This window comes from Pseudophryne corroboree, chromosome 7 (genome assembly GCF_028390025.1).
Source record: "Pseudophryne corroboree isolate aPseCor3 chromosome 7, aPseCor3.hap2, whole genome shotgun sequence".
NCBI classification, from domain to species: domain Eukaryota; kingdom Metazoa; phylum Chordata; class Amphibia; order Anura; family Myobatrachidae; genus Pseudophryne; species Pseudophryne corroboree.
Window position 1 is genome coordinate 187,495,508 of NC_086450.1, and position 19,597 is coordinate 187,515,104.

The following is a 19,597-nucleotide window of genomic DNA, read 5'->3' on the forward strand; positions in this document are numbered from 1 at the left end:
AGGCCAAACTTCAGATTGCTTCTGGATTTGCAGCAATTGTGAAAATGACATACATTAACGATTGTGTTCATTCAGCCCAGGTGTCAGCAATAGGGAGAGAAGTGAGTTCTTCCAGAGCAGACTATTTGTACAGAGTGAAATGGGTCCGTCCCATGCAAGCCCAGATATACTGCTTGTAAAGACCTTGTATCATGAGTCACGACACTGGTCTTATTACAGTAGGTGGCCTTTATGTACCATTACACAGCAAATCAAAAATCCTCTACATTCAGGGAAATTTAAACTGGTGTGCTGTAGATCTGAAAAATGCAAATGCGCAAATTCGCAATAAAGAATGTATATCTGCTCACTACAAAAGAATAAGTTCATCTTACGATTATTGTGTATTTACTGTAAATGCTACATTTTTCCTGAAATTACATCTTTAAGCTGTAGTAAAGAGACATGTGTACAGGCTAACAATAACATTGTTGATGAACAAAAGATTTGGGTTGAGGATACCCCGGTCTATCACCCACACTGTTATTACTCAGAGCAGGCTATAGAGCGGGGGGAAAAAAAACCTTAAAAACTGTATTCAGTCACTTATAAGGAACATCTGCGATATTTCCTAATATGGTTAATTTCTAGCGTATATATGATGATCTTCACATAGAAACAATGGCTACTTAACACCATTAGAATGCCAGCTGGTGGTGGATATCCCACTAGGCACGTGCCTAGGCATAGGCAAATGCAGGCGGGGTTTCCTATTGCCTGGAAAACCCCTCCTCTTTTCAAGTGGCTCAAATTATTATTATTAATACTGTGTTCCATACAGTATCCAGTGAATAAAAAGACCAATGTTTACATTAATGTCCAGGGTCATTACTAGGTTCTTCTACCGCTCCCACAGTCTTCCTTGCTTGCTGGAATGTTTTTTTCCGCATATGGTATCAAAATTATAAAATTATATAATAATTTTGTACAATCTGGCCCAGTGCAGATTCCAAAAACCTCCACCCTATATTGCTGGAATGTTCCACAGAGTGGGAGATTGTGGACTGCATTTAGAAACCTTCCTCTAGAAATCCTACGTTTGCCACTGCTAAAGGTGGCACTTGCTGGCTGATGAGGGACCATTCTTTGTTTTTTAATACAACTTTTTTTTTAATTCTTTTATTTTGCAACGGACAGGGTGGGACAATGGGCTGCAAACTGTGGCACGGGAGGTGGTGGTGGGGTGTGGTTGGGGCTGTTTGGCGGTCTGAAGGCAGCGGGACTGGCGTTGACATGAAGATGGCAGTGAAATGATTGGAGAGGGGGCACCAATAATGTGCCTAGGGGCAGCCTGACCCCTAAATCCACCCGATGCAGCACCACGAGCAGGGCCGGATTAAGCCTTGGGGGTGCCTGGGGTACTTTAGACAGGGGAGCCTTGGTGGAAGGGAGCGCTGTATATAAGATTGTGCATACCTCCCAACATGACCCATTCCAGGAGGGACAAAATGCTCTTTACATGGACTTCCCTCTTTATATATGATTGTAGTCACCTGTGTTGAACTATTTAATTGATAAGAAAGGTGTTTCAACACAGATGTTTGCAATCATAACTTAAGAAGGAAGTCCAGGTAGAGAGCATGTTGTCCCTCCTGGAATGGGTCATGTTGGGCACATCACTGGTGTATATTAATTTTAGCCCGATGGTGTATATTAGATTAAAACTAAACACCTAATTGAAAGATAACTATTTTATAGAATGTTCTTGTAGTGGAACAAAGACAACTTAAGCAACCTTAAAATACACACAGAAAAATAAAATCTGTAATTTATCTTGTCACATGCAAAAATAGCAGCAGCCTCTGTACTACTTACACACTGGGACAGGACTCAGGATGACTGTGTGTGTGTGTGTGTGTGTGTGTGTAGAGAGAGACCCTCATTAGATAACACGTTACACAGGACTCAGACACCCAGGTGTGGAAAGAGTTGTAAGTGACACAGGGATCCCACCCTGTGTCACTTACAGCTCTCTCCATCCGCCTATCTCTCCTCTGGTTGGGAAGCTCCATCGATAGTTTATGAAATCTATCTGATACTCCTGTGTCTCTGCTTGCACTGCCTACTGTCCTGCTTGCATTCCGGCTGTCTGGCTCTGCTGCTGCATAAGAGGGAAAGCTAGTGATTTCAGTGTGCTCTGGCTGGGGGGGCCCCCTGACAGAGGGGGAGGGGGGGGTACAGTATGCCCTGCATCCCCCCCTTAACCTGGCTATGACTAGCATTGCCAATTTCCCCTCACACCTCATAGATCTGCAGAGGGAAAGCAGCAATATAGCCCATACAGTATTTCTCCTAGGTGTGCACACCCACACTTTACCGACAAATTAATCCCCCTCTACATTCTTCTATTGATGTTCACCGACGTAAAGGAACTGCAACTATTCTCCATTGTGATCTTTATATACACTGCTCAAAAAAATAAAGGGAACACTAAAATAACACATCCTAGATCTGAATTAATGAAATATTCTTATTAAATACTTTGTTCTTTACATAGTTGAATGTGCTGACAACAAAATCACACAAAAATTATCAATGGAAATCAAATTTATTAACCCATGGAGGTCTGGATTTGGAGTCACCCTCAAAATTAAAGTGGAAAAACACACTACAGGCTGATCCAACTTTGATGTAATGTCCTTAAAACAAGTCAAAATGAGGCTCAGTAGTGTGTGTGGACTCCACGTGCCTGAATGACCTCCCTACCATGCTCCTGATGAGGTGGCGGATGGTCTCCTGAGGGATCTCCTCCCAGACCTGGACTAAAGCATCCGCCAACTCCTGGACAGTCTGTGGTGCAACGTAGCGTTGGTGGATGGAGCGAGACATGATGTCCCAGATGTGCTCAATTGGATTCAGGTCTGGGGAACGGGCGGGCCAGTCCATAGCATCAATGCCTTCGTCTTGCAGGAACTACTGACACACTCCAGCCACATGAGGTCTAGCATTGTCTTGCATTAGGAGGAACCCAAGGCCAACCGTACCAGCATATGGTCTCACAAGGGGTCTGAGGATCTCATCTCGGTACCTAATGGCAGTCAGGCTACCTATTGAGAGCACATGGAGGGCTGTGCGGACCCCCAAAGAAATGCCACCCCACACCATTACTGACCCACTGCCAAACCGGTCATGCTGGAGGATGTTGCAGGCAGCAGAACGTTCTCCTTGGCGTCTCCAGACTCTGTCACGTCTGTCACATGTGCTCAGTGAGAACCTGCTTTCATCTGTGAAGAGCACAGGGCGCCAGTGGCGAATTTGCCAATCTTGGTGTTCTCTGGCAAATGCCAAACGTCCTGCACGGTGTTGGGCTGTAAGCACAACCCCCACCTGTGGACGTCGGGCCCTCATACCACCCTCATGGAGTCTGTTTCTGATCGTTTGAGTAGACACATGCACATTTGTGGCTTGCTGGAGGTCATTTTGCAGGGCTCTGGCAGTGCTCCTCCTGTTCCTCCTTGCACAAAGGCGGAGGTAGCGGTCCTGCTGCTGGGTTGTTGCCCTCCTACGGCCTCCTCCACGTCTCCTGATGTACTGGCCTGTCTCCTGGTAGCGCCTCCATGCTCTGGACACTACGCTGACAGACACAGCAAACCTTCTTGCCACAGCTCGCATTGATGTGCCATCCTGGATGAGCTGCACTACCTGAGCCACTTGTGTGTGTGGTAGGGAGGTCATACAGGCACGTGGAGGCCACACACACTACTGAGCCTCATTTTGACTTGTTTTAAGGACATTACATCAAAGTTGGATCAGCCTGTAGTGTGTTTTTCCACTTTAATTTTGAGGGTGACTCCAAATCCAGACCTCCATGGGTTAATAAATTTGATTTCCATTGATAATTTTTGTATGATTTTGTTGTCAGCACATTCAACTATGTAAAGAACAAAGTATTTAATAAGAATATTTCATTCATTCAGATCTAGGACGTGTTATTTTAGTGTTCCCTTTATTTTTTTGAGCAGTGTACATGGAGTCTGCATTGATTTATATTATTAGAGATTAAGGAGCCCATTTATCAAATAATATTTGTGGCTACCGTATGTCCCCAAAAACATGCGTTTTCGAGGGTTTGCCCGCAAATATTAGGGATCTGCTGAATGTAAAAAGGAGGGATTGCAGAAGGTATGGGGGATGCGATGCTGTCCAATGTATCAACTTCGAAATGCGAAGCATTACGGATATTTCTACCCCCGCAGCTATCGCAATCTTTTGATTGCGGTAGCCCATTGTAGCCTATGGGCTACAGATTGCGGGAAGAAGTTCGGGCTGGGTTGCCCAGAAACCCTCTGCCGGATATTGCCTCAGTGCATTGCAGTCACGTGTGACCGCGCATGCGTAGGACCCCTGGCAGCCCACAGAGCACATCACAGTGTCAGGCTGCGGGTGACGGGTAATACATTCACCCGAAGAGATCACATATTCAATGCGATCCTGTCGGTAAGATACCTCCCAGATCACAATCAATATGTGATCGTTGATAAATGGGACCCAAAATACATATTACTTTGTTAAAAATAAACATGAACACATATTTAGGAGAATACAACCTATTAATATATTAGGATCTACTGTAGGTATATCATCCAATGCCTCATGCCTCGGACACCAATTCTTAGTGAATTGATCGCCTGTATTTGCATGACAATTGCTTCAGTGAACAACACATAGACACGCTTATATTTATCCAGAGGGATAACTGTAAGTATCATGTATACACAGCAATTAAATACTGCCCCCAAGTGGACAAATCATCATGAAAAAATAAAAGTGTTCCAGATACAACAAGGTAATCACCCTTAAACTAATCTTGTCTGATTGATTATGTGTTCTTGTCGTATGGAGGAACTAGTACATTATAAGCAATCTTTCAGTGTAAATGTACTGTCTTTAAGTGCTGAGTAGGAAAAGTCACGTGGAAAAACAAAGGTCATTCTCAGTATAGATTTCTGGGCATTAAAAGATCAATAACCATGGGGGGGAAAAGTTTAATACAGTACTGTCTTTGGAGAACAGTAATCTCCTGTGTGGTTTATATGGTGATGTGATTCTTGCTCTTGGTCCTGGCTCATTGTAATCAGTGCCTCCTATGGATGCTCGGGAAAAGCAGAGTGATCCATAGAATAGCAGGCAGAGGTGGGACAGGGTGTGGCCTCAGCAGGATCCTGATTTTTCATCTCCTCCAGCCAGCCATAGAAGATAGCAAAACCAATTTAACCCATACATCTCTATTCACTAACGAACACAATGCAATAGGATCCAAAGAACATCCAAAACCCAACATGGCTGAGAAAAGTAAGGTCCATAGTCTATAGACTGTAAGCAAGCAGGGCCTCTAACCTATGTGTTTATTACCCAGTCTTGTTTTATTACTTTCCAATTGAAAAGGCGCAATGGAATATGCTGCCACTATATAAATATCTCTTAATAAATATAAATATAGAAATGAATAAATCATACTTTCCTGTCTAGAACCTGGAGCAACAACCACAAACATACACACTGGATGGGAGACACAAACCTGTTCTCTGAGTTTACAGCATCAAAGCTCAACCAACCCAGGATGACTGAATGAAACAATATAAAACACAATTTGTACTGTAAAAAGTCAGGTTATTAATCTCTTTTGTTGTCAGTGCTCTAACATAAGTCATATAGTAGGTGATGTGAGCCAGACGGTCCCACCACCTGTCCTGGAGAATGTTTATGTGTGGTGACTGTGTCAGTATCTATATCTCTGGCCAACAAGCATTCTACTTTACAGGAGCTGGAGACTGGCTGGGATGTAATGCTTTATAGCAGGGTTAGGCAACCTGTAACTTTCCATCAGTAAAAAAAAAAAAAAGAAAACAGAAAAGAAAGAAAAAAGGAACTACAAGTCCCAGCAGAGTCTGCCTGTAAAATTCTGGCATGTCAGTGCACGGCACGCTGAGACTTGTAGTTGTACACCAGATGGAGTGCCTCTGCTGTACAGCGGTCCTGGGACCCATTCCGGAGTACTTTGTGGGATTGCAGGATCACATTGTGCGGCGGCAGCAGCAGGACAGGGATGATGTGTTACCCAGCCAGCTGTGTGAGTGTGGCAGACATCATTACAGGCTGGAGTCCACGGTGAGCACTGGGGAAGCCACCCCCGGGTCACACAGCAGCAGAGCAATACCCAGGTACGTCACTCGGGGGAGAGACAGCTCATTCATACAGTGACAGCCCCATCACAGTCCATGAGGACAGTCAGAGACAGTCTGCGTGACAGCCCCGCACACACCTCAGTCACAGGGGCGGACGCGCGCAGCCCTGAGTGCGACTCCAGTAGTGTCATGAAGTGGGCGTGAGAGTGAGTGCGAGCTCCGCAGACCCCGATATAACCCCCACCCCCCGTCCTGTGATCCATGTGCCAAAACAAACCGCCTTTCCTATTTATTGCGGCCAGATAGTGGCAGCTCCCAGACAGAGCAGCGGCGCACCTACAGCCCCTGGATACAGTGCCCTGCTGGAAGGGGACCAGGAGAGACAGCAGGCACCTGCCGGCAACGGGACACCTACCAGGGACAGGTCACAGCCGCCCGGGACCACTCAGCTCCCCCTGGCCGGGGTGGAGGTGTCAGGCGGCGGATGGAGCTCCCGTGATCCGCAGCCCCAGGGAGCCCCGGACGCCCCATGCAGCTGCCCCTGATTGTGCTGCTGCTCTGCGGCGCTGCGCTGCTCTTAAGCCCGGCGGTGCGTGGCTGTGGGCCGGGCAGAGTGGTGGGCAGGAGGCGAAGACCTACCAAGCTCAGCCCGCTCTCCTACAAGCAGTTCAGCCCCAATGTGCCCGAGAAAACCCTGGGAGCCAGCGGGAAGTACGAGGGGAAGATCGCCCGCAACTCGGAGCGCTTCAAGGAGCTCACCCCAAACTACAACTCGGACATTATCTTCAAGGACGAGGAGAACACCGGGGCGGACCGGCTGATGACACAGGTGAGGGACGGGGTGGGAGCAGCACACAGGTGATCTGTACACAGGGGAGAGGGGGAGCTCCGTGCACAGGTGAGGGAGCACGGGGTGGGTGCAGGATGGCATGGCACAGGTGAGGGAGCACGGGGTGGGCGCAGGATGGCATGGCACAGGTGAGGGCGCGGAGGATGGCACAGGTGAGGGAGCACCGGGTGGGCGCAGGATGGCACAGGTGAGGGGGCAAATGATGGCACAGGTGAGGGCGCGGAGGATGGCACAGGTGAGGGGGCAAATGATGGCACAGGTGAGGGGGCACGGGGTGGGCACGGGATGGCACAGGTGAGGGGGCGGAGAATGGCACAGGTGAGGGGGCACGGGGTGGGCGCAGGATGGCACAGGTGAGGGAGCACGGGGTGGGCGCAGTTTGGCACAGGTGATAGAGCAGACAATGTGTAGTAATGGCACAGGTGGGTAGGATGGGGGTGCCACAGTAGTAGCGGAGGGTGAGTTTATGTAATAGGAGAGCGGACTTATATACAGCTGAGTAGGGATTCTTTCCTGGCACAAGTTAGGTCTTGATCCTGACAATTGGGGTAAAGGGTGTATTATGACCGGTAGTGTAGGAATATGAGGGTAAGATTTTGGTGTGGTCCCATGACACCTGTGAGGGGCTGGCAGATGATCTCGTTATGTCAGACAAGCGCTGGAGACGCTGCACTAGAGCAGGGCAGCTAGCGGCAGGTGTGAGCGCAGGACCGGCGTGCAGTACAGAGAGACAGGCTGGCTTGTGTTCATGTGACCGCTCAGACGACGCTGGCTAGGTCCTGATACACGAGATTACACCACTGACAATAGCGGGAATAGGTAAACCTATCAGGGGCTAATGTACATACTATGTACAGCATCCTGTATCACCCAATTACCACTGATGCTTCTAGTGTCATTTACAGAAACAGTACATGGCTGCTATAAGTCACTGCACATTTGCAGTGTAGAAATAAGCACACCGAAATCTCTATCAGGAAATATAACAATGGTTTGTAGTTGTGATTATTATGGACTAGCTCCGTTGCAGTGAGCATCTTCAGAAAAGAATAATTGAGCAGTAGGACAGATCTCTTCATGTAGAGGTGATGATAAGAAGTCTGTGCAAAAGTATATCCTCATATCAGGAGACAGATCTCAGTGACCGATCTGTATTGCAGTATTAACTGTATTGTGCAGACATTACCCATACCTCCTCCTAGTCTAGTTATTGTGTCACCTTTAATGACTATGTTTAGTCTGACAAATCAATGAGAGCAGGAGGTACATCACAAACTGTACATTACAGATGGTACTGGATCCTTATAAGATATAGGATACTGGTGGAAGTTGAGGGGAAATAGATAGCTTCTGCTCAAAATTCCGTGAAGCAATGGAAATCCTCTTAAATTAGAACTAAAACTTGAAATATAATTGTATATATTATATAAAGGAATGAGTTGAATTTCAAAAGAACTCTAAAACATAATCAGAAATTGCTTAATACACTCTGCCATATTTCTTAAAGTCTACCACACATTTAATTTTAGCTGGTGTTCAAATTATTTAGTCATTTATTACCAGTTATTTATATAACGCATACATATTCTGCTTTTTACAGAGTAAATTGGTCCTTCACATCGGTCCTAGCCCCATTTGATCTTATAATCTATATTCCATACCACATGTACCTGGACACACATACACACTAAGGTTAATTATTTGTTGTGTACCCAAATGAACTTACTTGTATATTTGCAGTCTGTATTTCTTATATATATATTTTTGTTATTATAAGAGCTACAGACAATCCAAAAGTTATGGGTTTAAGGGGCATGTTTATCAATTATGGGGTTTTAGACCCGATAATTGTAGTTTCTTATTGTTTCTATTTGTGTGCAACAATAAATCAAGTTTCACCCAAATGTACTAATATAGACATTCAGGAACAGGGGCTCTAAAGGAGTTCATCCCTGAAATGTGTAAGAAATTAAATAATCACTAAAGCGATGACTTCACTCTTCTCTTGGGACTCCTGTGCACTATATAGTACAGGATAGTGGTCTGCTAACCACGCATGTGCAGTGGCCATTGCCAGGGAGGGTTCCTCCCGGTAATTAGTGCAAAGTGTCGCCCACAGGCTACTGATCCTAAAGGTGCATACACACAGTGATATATTGACTGTTTCCGATTTTGACTTTACGATTTCCCCTGAACTCCCCGGAGCCCTGAACCATCGGTACTGACTATTTTTACTTGAGATTTTGACTATGTGAGATTTTGACTATGTGCCAGTTTTGGCTATACTATGTACTAGACTGTACACAATATAGTCAAGACGTTTCTTGCAATACCAAACCTACGGGAGCGCGCATCGGTATCGCAAGCTGTGTACACATTGTGCGATTTGCACTAACTTTCTTACGATTTTGACTATATAGCAGTGGTTCTCAAACTGCAGGACACTTGCAGGGGTGCCTCAGGTTGGTGGTCAAGGACCAATTCAAACTATTTATTGTTAATGTAATAGGCAAAACTAGTGCTTGTGGCTGCCAATAATAAAATATATGGGCAAACAGAAGAAAATCTTGTCCCTCACCACATAACTGAACCTAAGGATGACATATAAACAGAATTTACTTAATTTAATATTTTTTTAGAAATTTCTCAATAAGAAACTTGTGCGCTAGGGATGCCGTGAAAATAATTCTGATACTCTAGGGCGCCGTTATTCAAAAAAGGTTTGGGAACCACTGCTGTATAGTCAAAATTGTAAGGTTACATCGCACCATGTGTATGCACCTTTACTCCATCTGAAGATGGCATTAGCTGCCAATGCCAATCGCTGCATCCCAGAGCTTGGTAAATCTGCCAGCTTTGCAGCCCCCCTATAAGTACTGTGGCTATTGTTGGAAATGAAGGGACTGCCACATATATTGGATATGTGTGCAGCTGTCCCTCCATGGTACATTCAGGGGATCCTTAATATTTAAAAATTCTGTTTTCAAGCGATATTCTGCAAATATTATTTAATAAATATGCCCCTCTATTAATACAACATTTGTGGCTATTACTTTTTTCCAAGTATGACATTCCTTGCAAAATGTATCAGTATGTATCTGTGAAAGATTCATTGGACCAGGCTCATGTTCTGCAAATATCTAGAAGGGCAGGCACTGCAAGTTATTACTGCAAAGCATAAAAAAGGATAGAAAAAATGGAAGCAAGAGTATTATGAATGAAGTAAGTATATAAGTTGATATAGTTATCATTATGGAACATAAATACATAATACACCTAAATCCGCCTGTAATTGTGGTTAGAAGAAAGGAAGTAGGATAATGTATACAGTTCCAGTTCTTTACATCTGTAGGATTGACTCAATTGGGCATATCCAATTAGTTACAGGGTTTACCCCGCGGCTAATTATGGGGCAGCGTGATTCAGTTAGTGGGGATTCACCCGTGCCCGAATCCCAGGGTGTGTGCTTTTCCTCGTAGCTGCAAGGAAAAGTCTGTGAGAAAAGGGCACAAATGGGGGTTCACACACTTGGAAAACCCATTGATTCCAAAGTTTAGGCTGAATCAGTAACTTTCTGTGTGGTTATCCCATATTTTAGGTGTAGGGAAAAGGCTGTTTAATTGAATAGCTTTTCCCCGTGCCACATGGTAATTACCTGACAATTAGCTGCAGGGTAAACTCTGCGGCTAATTGAATATGTTGGAATGATTGTTGCCAGTTTTATTATCACTGATTAGCCTTTGCTTGGCCATGCAACCTTGAGAGGTCTGTCCTTTTGGCACCTAGCATAGCACCCAGATCCTATTGGATGGACTGGTGTGGTTGGGTGATAACCATACTCTCTAAAATCGCAGTCATCACCAGCCCACCTGTCCCCATAATTATCTGATTAAGTGATTGTATGTGCATTGAGACTTGTGGTTTATTTAGGTCTGTAAAGACAGTGATGTCCATCCAATGTGGTCTAAAACCATATTGGCCATTAGAATGGCGGCAAATAAGCACAGCTTTACTGAGAGGGGTCAGTCCAATTAAGCGTGTTTGTTTCATTAAACTTTCATACATCACACAAATGTGCACACCAGAGAAATGCAAAATGCAGTTAGAAATGACAGTTTGCGGTAACGGCAGTAATGTTCCACAACTGTTCTACAAAGTGCGACCTTGGAGGTGCAAAACAGTGACAACTGAGATAGCAGGACCATATACAGTAGAAGGCTGTCAGTATCCATAAAGTACTGGAGGGTTTTAAAAGGTGTTACATGGATGGTTTGTGCACTTTTTGTTAATGTTTGAAAGCAAGCATTTTCATCAAATTAAAGTGTTTTTGGGTACAGAAAAATGTCTGTATAGTAATTTTTCAGTTTTTTAAAAATAAGTTTTTAAGTTCTAAAACTCCTCTGCCATTAATGCTTCACGTACCTCTCCCACAGCATTTAACACATTATTGAGATTTTTAGCGAAATTCACCTAAAAACTGACATGTCTTTATTGGCCAAATGATGCTGTTTAAACACCTCCAACTGCATGATTATTCATTAGGAGAGGTGTACCACAGATTATGCACTGTGTCCTGACATATTTCCCTTAAACTAAAGATTTTCCCTACCTTTTCACCTGCTCAGGGGGTGCATACAAAAAAACAAACGTGAATTTGATCTAGAAAGTCAATGTGCATTTGGAAATGGATTGCAGATGTAATTCACAATGCAAATTCAACATTCGAATGACTCGCAAGAACCAACTGGTACCTAATTTGATTGACCTCAGAGGGTCTGTGCAAAGCTTCTTTTTTTTTTTTTTCATGAAGGATGCAAGAAGTATCACTAAATATCGCTCCCCACATCTATATAAAAGGACAAGATAAGCGGAGTTGGTTTTCCCCTTGAGCACAGTTTGAAATTGATGTAACTCATTTAGCAGTGGGTTTCTATTAATAGCATGAAGGAAACGTCAAACATACTCATTAAGACAAACAGTTAAAATATTGGATTCTTCTGCCAAGATCAATGCATGGGGCAGAGTTATCCCCAAAAGTTTTAAGTATTTGGATTATTTAACATTCAGAGATTTTTGGTTTCTCTGTCTTAATAAACACAAGCTTCCCAACACATTGTAATTGTAAATTAATTGTGTCTTCCAAAAAAAGAAACCCTTAGTTAAATGAATCTTTTACGTTTCAGTGTATAATTCCACAAAAACTGTCCTTGTATTATGATTAAAAGTAACACTTTTTATTTTTGCATGTTTTGCACAGTGAGTTTTTTTGTCAAAACAGATTGAATCTTACACACATACTATGAGGGTTACAGGCTAAATGATGTGCTTTTTGGTCTTCTTTTTTAAAGAGAAAAATAAGCTTGAAGTGTCCATGAGAACAAGACGCCAAATTAAATGGATTTTGAGATGGCTAAATAGAAATTGTGTCATACTTGTATGAATGCATTCATCACCTGACCGATGCTGTAATTTACTACAAAGGTCAAACAACCAGATATATACTATATGGTCCTCCTGTACCTTTTGGTCCAGCCTGGAACAGATCTGTACATAGTGGCAGGTAACTCCGTTTTGTGGATGGCCCTTGTGATTTTTAACACTGAGTATGCTCTGTGACAATGTGTGTATGAACTATGCGCAACTATGGCTGATTCCAAGTCCTGTGCATCTCCAATTGCATCTGGATGTAACTGGATGACAATGGGCAGAGCAGTGACATATATGAGATCAACTTTGCATATCCTAATTTATGTCCATCCATGCAATGCTACTGAGTTGTGTGCATCATAGCCAGGGGATCAGCTGGGCTAATCTGAAGTGTTTTCTATGTATTGTACCTTAATAAATACATATTGTCCATAATGCCTACCTTTGTCCCCCAATATAGAGATTATTTTGGTCACCTTTGTACTTTAGGGAAGCAGCAGATGATGGGCATGTAGTGTGTTTCCCATGGAGTGCTGTTGAAGTGATTGTGTTTTCCACCTGATGGGTGCAGTATAATATACATGTTGCTGACTGATACCAGTAACAGGAGGAATAGAGAGAAGACAGCTGGTAGTTACATGTAATATATGTAGAAATGATAATGATATTGGGCATAATATTGTGTTATGCAGCATTAGGCAGCTGTGATTTATACTGGTCTGAATAGTTTTAGGAATGTGTAAGTCTATCTACAGATATGTATATTGCTAACAGTTACTGAGGGGAGTCAGGTTGTGTGGGCACTGAGTTACCGAGGGGAGCCAGGTTGTGTGGGCACTGAGTTACTTATAGTAGCCAGGTTGTATGGGCAGTTATTGAGGTGAGTCAGGTTGTGTGGGCACTGAGTTATTGAGGTGAGTCACATTGTGTGGGCACTGAGTTACTGAGGTGAGTCAGGTTGTGTGGGTACTGAGTTACAGAGGGGAGCCAGGTTGTGTGGGCACTGAGTTACAGGGGGGAGCCAGGTTGTGTGGGCACTGAGTTACTGAGGGGAGTCAGGTTGTGTGGGCACTGAGTTACTGATAGTAATGTAATTTGTTCATTACATCTATCTTTGGCATAGGTAGTGCCGGTGACACGCTTCTTCCATAGGTGGATTGTCACCTGTATTATAGTTCCCAGATAAACACAATAATCAAGAATGCTGGCACTGACACTCTTTACTCAGCAGTTAGCAACTTGTTGACATTCAGGAGGAATCAAATCAAAATCAAATTGCTTGAAAGACAGATAAAAATAAATGTAATATATTTTCCCGCCAAATATAACACACATTAAAGCTTCAATATATTTAGATTTTACAATATTTCCCAGTCCCTCCTATATATTAACAAGTTTTAAAATAACCCCCCCCCCCCATTGTAGGCAGGTGCTATGGTGATAAAGGTACACCTGGGAGTTTGCCATGAAGCTACAACGGCTATATTCTATCCACAGTATAGGGTAAATGTACCAAGGGGGGGGGGGGGGGGTTAGCACTGGGGGTGTTGCTCATATCAACCAATCAGATTCTACTTAACATTTGTCTAGCTGCTTTTAGAAGATAATAGAATCTGGTTGCTATGGGCAACATCACCAGTTCTAAAAAAACCTCCCACCTTAGTACATTTACCCCTATGTGTATGTTTAGGTAATGTTTAATCTTTGGGATTTTTTTATTTTTTTTAAAATATGTAATCTGTGGTTTTTAAATGTATCTGACAGCGCTGGAAGTTGTTAAATTGTTGAAACCAAATGCACATGGTAGCACATACTGTATGTACATGTTTCTTACCTCCATCTCCTTGCATTTACGATGCTCTCATATTAAGATGGATGTAAATTTTTGATTAAGTTGTTACTCCTCAAACTCCCTGAAATGGAACGGAAAGTGTTCAGAATAATGCCGTGCAATGCATGTAATAATTAGAGATGAGCGGGTTCGGTTTCTCGGAAACCGAACCCCCCCGAACTTCACCCTTTTTACACGGGTCCGAGGCAGGTTCGAACCTTCCCGCCTTGCTCGGCTAACCCGAGCACGCCCGAACGTCATCATCCCGCTGTCGGATTCTCGCGAGATTCGGATTCTATATAAGCAGCCGTGCGTCGCCGCCATTTTCACTCGTGCATTGGAGATGATAGGGAGAGGACGTGGCTGGCGTCCTCTCCGTTTATTGTTGAACTTGATTGCTTTATTGCTTAATTGTGGGGAGGACTGGGGAGCAGCTGTTAGGAGGAGTACAGTGCAGAGTTTTGCTGATAAGTGACCACCAGTTTTTATCCGTTCTCTGCCTGAAAAAAACGCTCCATACCATATCTGTGCTCAGTGTGCTGCATAATATATCTGTGCTCACACTGCTTAATTGTGGGGACTGGGGAGCAGCTGTATTATATAGCAGGAGTACAGTGCAGAGTTTTGCTGACAGTGACCACCAGTATACGTTGTCTGCCTGAAAAACACTCCATATCTGTGCTCAGTGTGCTGCTTTATTGTGGGGACTGGGGACCACCAGTATAATTAATATTATATAGGAGGAGTACAGTGCAGAGTTTTGCTGACCAGTGACCACTAGTATACCATATATAGCAGTACGGTAGGCCACTGCTGTACCTACCTCTGTGTCGTCATTCATTAAGTTTACTATCCATCTACATTCTATACCTGTGGTGCATTTTAGTTTTGCAGTTTGCTGACACAGTGACCACCAGTATACTATATATAGCAGTACGGTAGGCCACTGCTGTACCTACCTCTGTGTCGTCATTCATTAAGTTTACTATCCATCTACATTCTATACCTGTGGTGCATTTTAGTTTTGCAGTTTGCTGACACAGTGACCACCAGTATACTATATATAGCAGTACGGTAGGCCACTGTGTCGTCATTCATTAAGTATACTATCCATCTACATTCTATACCTGTGGTGCGCCTCTTTTTTCTTTGCATCATGTGCTGTTTGGGGACTATTTTTTTGAAGTGCAATCCTGTCTTGATTGACACTGCAGTGCCACTCCTAGATGGGCCAGGTGTTTGTGTCGGCCACTTGTGTCGCTTAGCTTAGCCATCCAGCGACCTCGGTGCAAATTTTAGTACTAAAAATAATATTGTGAGGAGTGAGGTGTTCAGAATAGACTGGAAATGAGTGGAAATTATGGTTATTGAGGTTAATAATACTATGGGATCAAAATGACCCCCAAATTCTATGATTTAAGCTGTTTTTTAGGGTGTTTTTTTTTTAAAAAACACCCGAATCCGACAAAAAAATTTCGGTGAGGTTTTGCCAAAACGCGTCCGAATCCAAAACACGGCAGCGGAACCGAATCCAAAACCAAAACACAAAACCCGAAAAATGTCCGGTGCACATCACTAGTAATAATGCACATGGGTACAGTTAGGAGATTTCTAACGTCACATCTATTTGCATGCTTGTAACCTGTATTTAAAATATAATCTTCAATTAATTTTAAATGCCATTGGGTATGTAGTGTAAGGAGCTCTGTAGTGAAAGAGTTAAGTAACAGTATAAAAACTACTGTACAAGTTACTTCCAATTTCCAGGTTACATTTTTAACTATATGGTTTCTTATCTGTGGTAGTAAATCTGTGACCATAACTGTGGAATGTCAATTACTTACAACATGAGGAAGTTTTCTCAAAAAGGGCATTTTACCCAGCCGAAGGGACCTTCTAAAAGCTCCCTATATTCTCAAAGGGGCTCCTTGGTATTGCTAATAGATTATATACTTAATAATAAAGTGTAACTGCAGCTTGAATAATAGTTATTAAAGCTAATGTTTGCCAAATAAAGTCTGCTTTTTTGTATTTTTTATTATTATTATTATTATTATTATTATAATACCGGAAATACCTTCTGAAATGGCGTTCAGGATGCAGTCCCAGTGGAGAAAGGCAGCAGTCGTTGATATCTCAGCATAATATTCAATGATTGTCAATAAAAAAAAATAAGAATTTACTTACCGATAATTCTATTTCTCGGAGTCCGTAGTGGATGCTGGGGTTCCTGAAAGGACCATGGGGAATAGCGGCTCCGCAGGAGACAGGGCACAAAAAGTAAAGCTTTTCCAGATCAGGTGGTGTGCACTGGCTCCTCCCCCTATGACCCTCCTCCAGACTCCAGTTAGGTACTGTGCCCGGACGAGCGTACACAATAAGGGAGGATTTTGAATCCCGGGTAAGACTCATACCAGCCACACCAATCACACCGTACACCTTGTGATCTAAACCCAGTTAACAGTATGATAACAAAAGGAGCCTCTGAAAGACGGCTTCCTACAACAATAACCCGATTTTTGTAACAATAACTATGTACAAGTATTGCAGAATAATCCGCACTTGGGATGGGCGCCCAGCATCCACTACGGACTCCGAGAAATAGAATTATCGGTAAGTAAATTCTTATTTTCTCTATCGTCCTAGTGGATGCTGGGGTTCCTGAAAGGACCATGGGGATTATACCAAAGCTCCCAAACGGGCGGGAGAGTGCGGATGACTCTGCAGCACCGAATGAGAGAACTCCAGGTCCTCTTTTGCCAGGGTATCAAATTTGTAAAATTTTACAAACGTGTTCTCCCCCGACCACGTAGCTGCTCGGCAGAGTTGTAATGCCGAGACCCCTCGGGCAGCCGCCCAAGATGAGCCCACCTTCCTTGTGGAATGGGCATTTACATATTTTTTGCTGTGGCAAGCCTGCCACAGAATGTGCAAGCTGAATTGTACTACAAATCCAACGAGCAATAGTCTGCTTAGAAGCAGGAGCACCCAGCTTGTTGGATGCATACAGGATAAACAGCAAGTCAGATTTCCTGACTCCAGCCGACCTGGAAACTATATTTTCAGGGTCCTGACAACATCCAGCAACTTGGAGTCCTCCAAGTCCCTAGTAGCCGCAGGCACCACAATAAGCTGGTTCAGGTGAAACGCTGACACCACCTTAGGGAGAAACTGGGGACGAGTCCACAGCTTTGCTCTGTCCGAATGGACAATCAGATATGGCTTTGTGAGATAAAGCCGCCAATTCTGACACTCGCCTGGCCGAGGCAAGGACCAACAGCATGGTCACTTTCCATGTGAGATATATCAAATCCACAGATTTGAGTTGTTTAAAACAATGTGATTTTAGGAATCCCAAACTACGTTGAGATCGCCCAGTGCCACTGGAGACATCAAAAAGGGGTTGTATATGCAGTACTCCCTTAACAACTTCTGGACTTCAGGAACTGAAGCCAATTTCTTTCTGGAAGAAAATCGACCGGTCGAAATTTGAACCTTAATGGACCCCAATTTGAGACCCATATACACTCCTGCTTGCAGGAAATGTAGGAATTAACCTAGTTGAAATTCTTCCGTGGAGCCTTCCTGGCCTCACACCATGGAACATATTTTCACCTAAGCGGTGATAATGTTGTGCGGTCACCTCCTTCCTGGCTCTGACCAGGGTAGGGATGACCTCTTCCGGAATGCCTTTTTCCCTTAGGATCCGGCGTTCACCCGCCCTGGCGTCAACGCAGCTGCGGTAAGTCATGGAACAGACATGATTCTTGCTGAATCAAGATCCTTTCTAGTATCTCTTGAAGTTCCGGGTACCAAGTTCTTCTTGGCCCAAACCGGAACCCCGAGTATAGTTCTTACTCCTCTCCTTCCTATCATTCTCCATACACTGGGTATGAAAGGCAGAGGAGGGAACACATACACCGACTGGTACACCCACGGTGTTACCAGAGCGTCCCAGCTATTGCCTGAGGGTCTCTAGACCTGGCGCTTCATGTGGGACGCCATCATAACCACCTTTGGTCTTTCCCAACGGTTTACAAACATGTGGAAACTTCCAGATGAAGTTCCCACTTTTCCGGGTGGAATTCATTTATGCTGAGGAAATCTTCCTAGTTGTCCACTCCCGGAATGAACACTGCTGACAGTGTTATCACATGATCTTTCGCCCAGCGAAGAATCCTTGCTGTCATTGCCCTCCTGCTTCTTGTGCCGCCCCGTCTGTTTACGTGGGCGACTGCCATGATGATGTCCTACTGGATCAGCACCGGTTGACTTTGAAGCAGAGGTCTTCCTAGGCTCAGAGCATCGTAAATTGCCCTTAGCTCCAGTATATTCATGTGGAGAGAAATCTCCAGACTTGACCACACTTCCTTGGAAATTTCTTCCTTGTGTGACTGTTCCCCAGCCTCTCAGGCTGGCATCCGTGGTCACCAGAACACAGTCCTGAATGCTGAATGTGCTGCCCTCTAGAAGATGAGCACTCTGCAGCCCCCACAGAAGAGACACCCTTGTCCTTGGAGACAGGGTTATCCGCTGATGCATCTGAAGATGCGATCCGGACCATTCGTCCAGCAAATCCCCCTGAAAAGTTTTTGCGTGAGATCTGCCGAATGGAATCGCTTCGTAAGAAGCCACCATTTTTCCCAGGACTCCTGTGCATTGATGCATTGATACTTGGCCTGGATTTAGGAGGTTTCTGACTAGGTCGGATAACTCCCTGGCTTTCCCCTCCAGGAGAAATACCTCTTTCTGGACTATGCCCAGAATCATTCCTAGGAACATCAGACGTATCATCGGAAAACAGCTGCGATTTTTGGAATATTTAGAATCCACTCGTGCTGTCGTAGAACTACTTTAGATAGTTCTTTTCCGACCTCCAACTGTTCTCTGGAAACTTGTCCCTTTCAGGATATCGTCCAAGTAAGGGATAATTTAGATGCCTTTCTTCTTTTAAGAATCATCTTTTCGGCCATTACCTTGGTAAAGGCCCGGGGTGCCGTGGATAATTCAACGGCAGCGTCTGAAACTGATATTGACAGTTCTGTATCACGAACCAGAGGTACCCTTGTTGAGAAGGGCAAATTTGGACATGGAGGTAATCCTTGATGTCCAGGGACACCATATAGTCCCCTTTTTTCCGGTTCTCTATCACTGCTCTGAGTGACTCCATCTTGATTTGAACCTTTTTATGTAAGTGTTCAAAGATTTCAGATTTAGACTATGTCTCACCAAGCCGTCTGGCTTCAGTACCACAATATAGTGTGGAGGACTAATACCCTTTTCCTTGTTGTAGGAGGGGTACTTTCATTATCACCTGCTGGAAAT

The 19,597-nt window shown here is 44.0% G+C and overlaps 1 protein-coding gene across 2 annotated transcripts in view; it reads left to right on the top strand.

Annotated features, from left to right (window-relative positions):
• The first annotated feature begins 6,066 nt into the window (after positions 1-6,066).
• Positions 6,067-19,597, top strand: part of IHH (Indian hedgehog signaling molecule) — a 112,224-nt gene continuing 98,693 nt past the window's right edge. The window contains exon 1 of one of the 2 annotated variants that reach the window (XM_063933880.1): positions 6,067-6,993. In XM_063933880.1, the coding sequence (XP_063789950.1) occupies positions 6,694-6,993 (300 nt within the window). In that variant the 5' untranslated portion in view covers positions 6,067-6,693. The remainder of the gene's footprint in view (positions 6,994-19,597) is intronic. The other variant, XM_063933879.1, reaches the window with a different exon arrangement.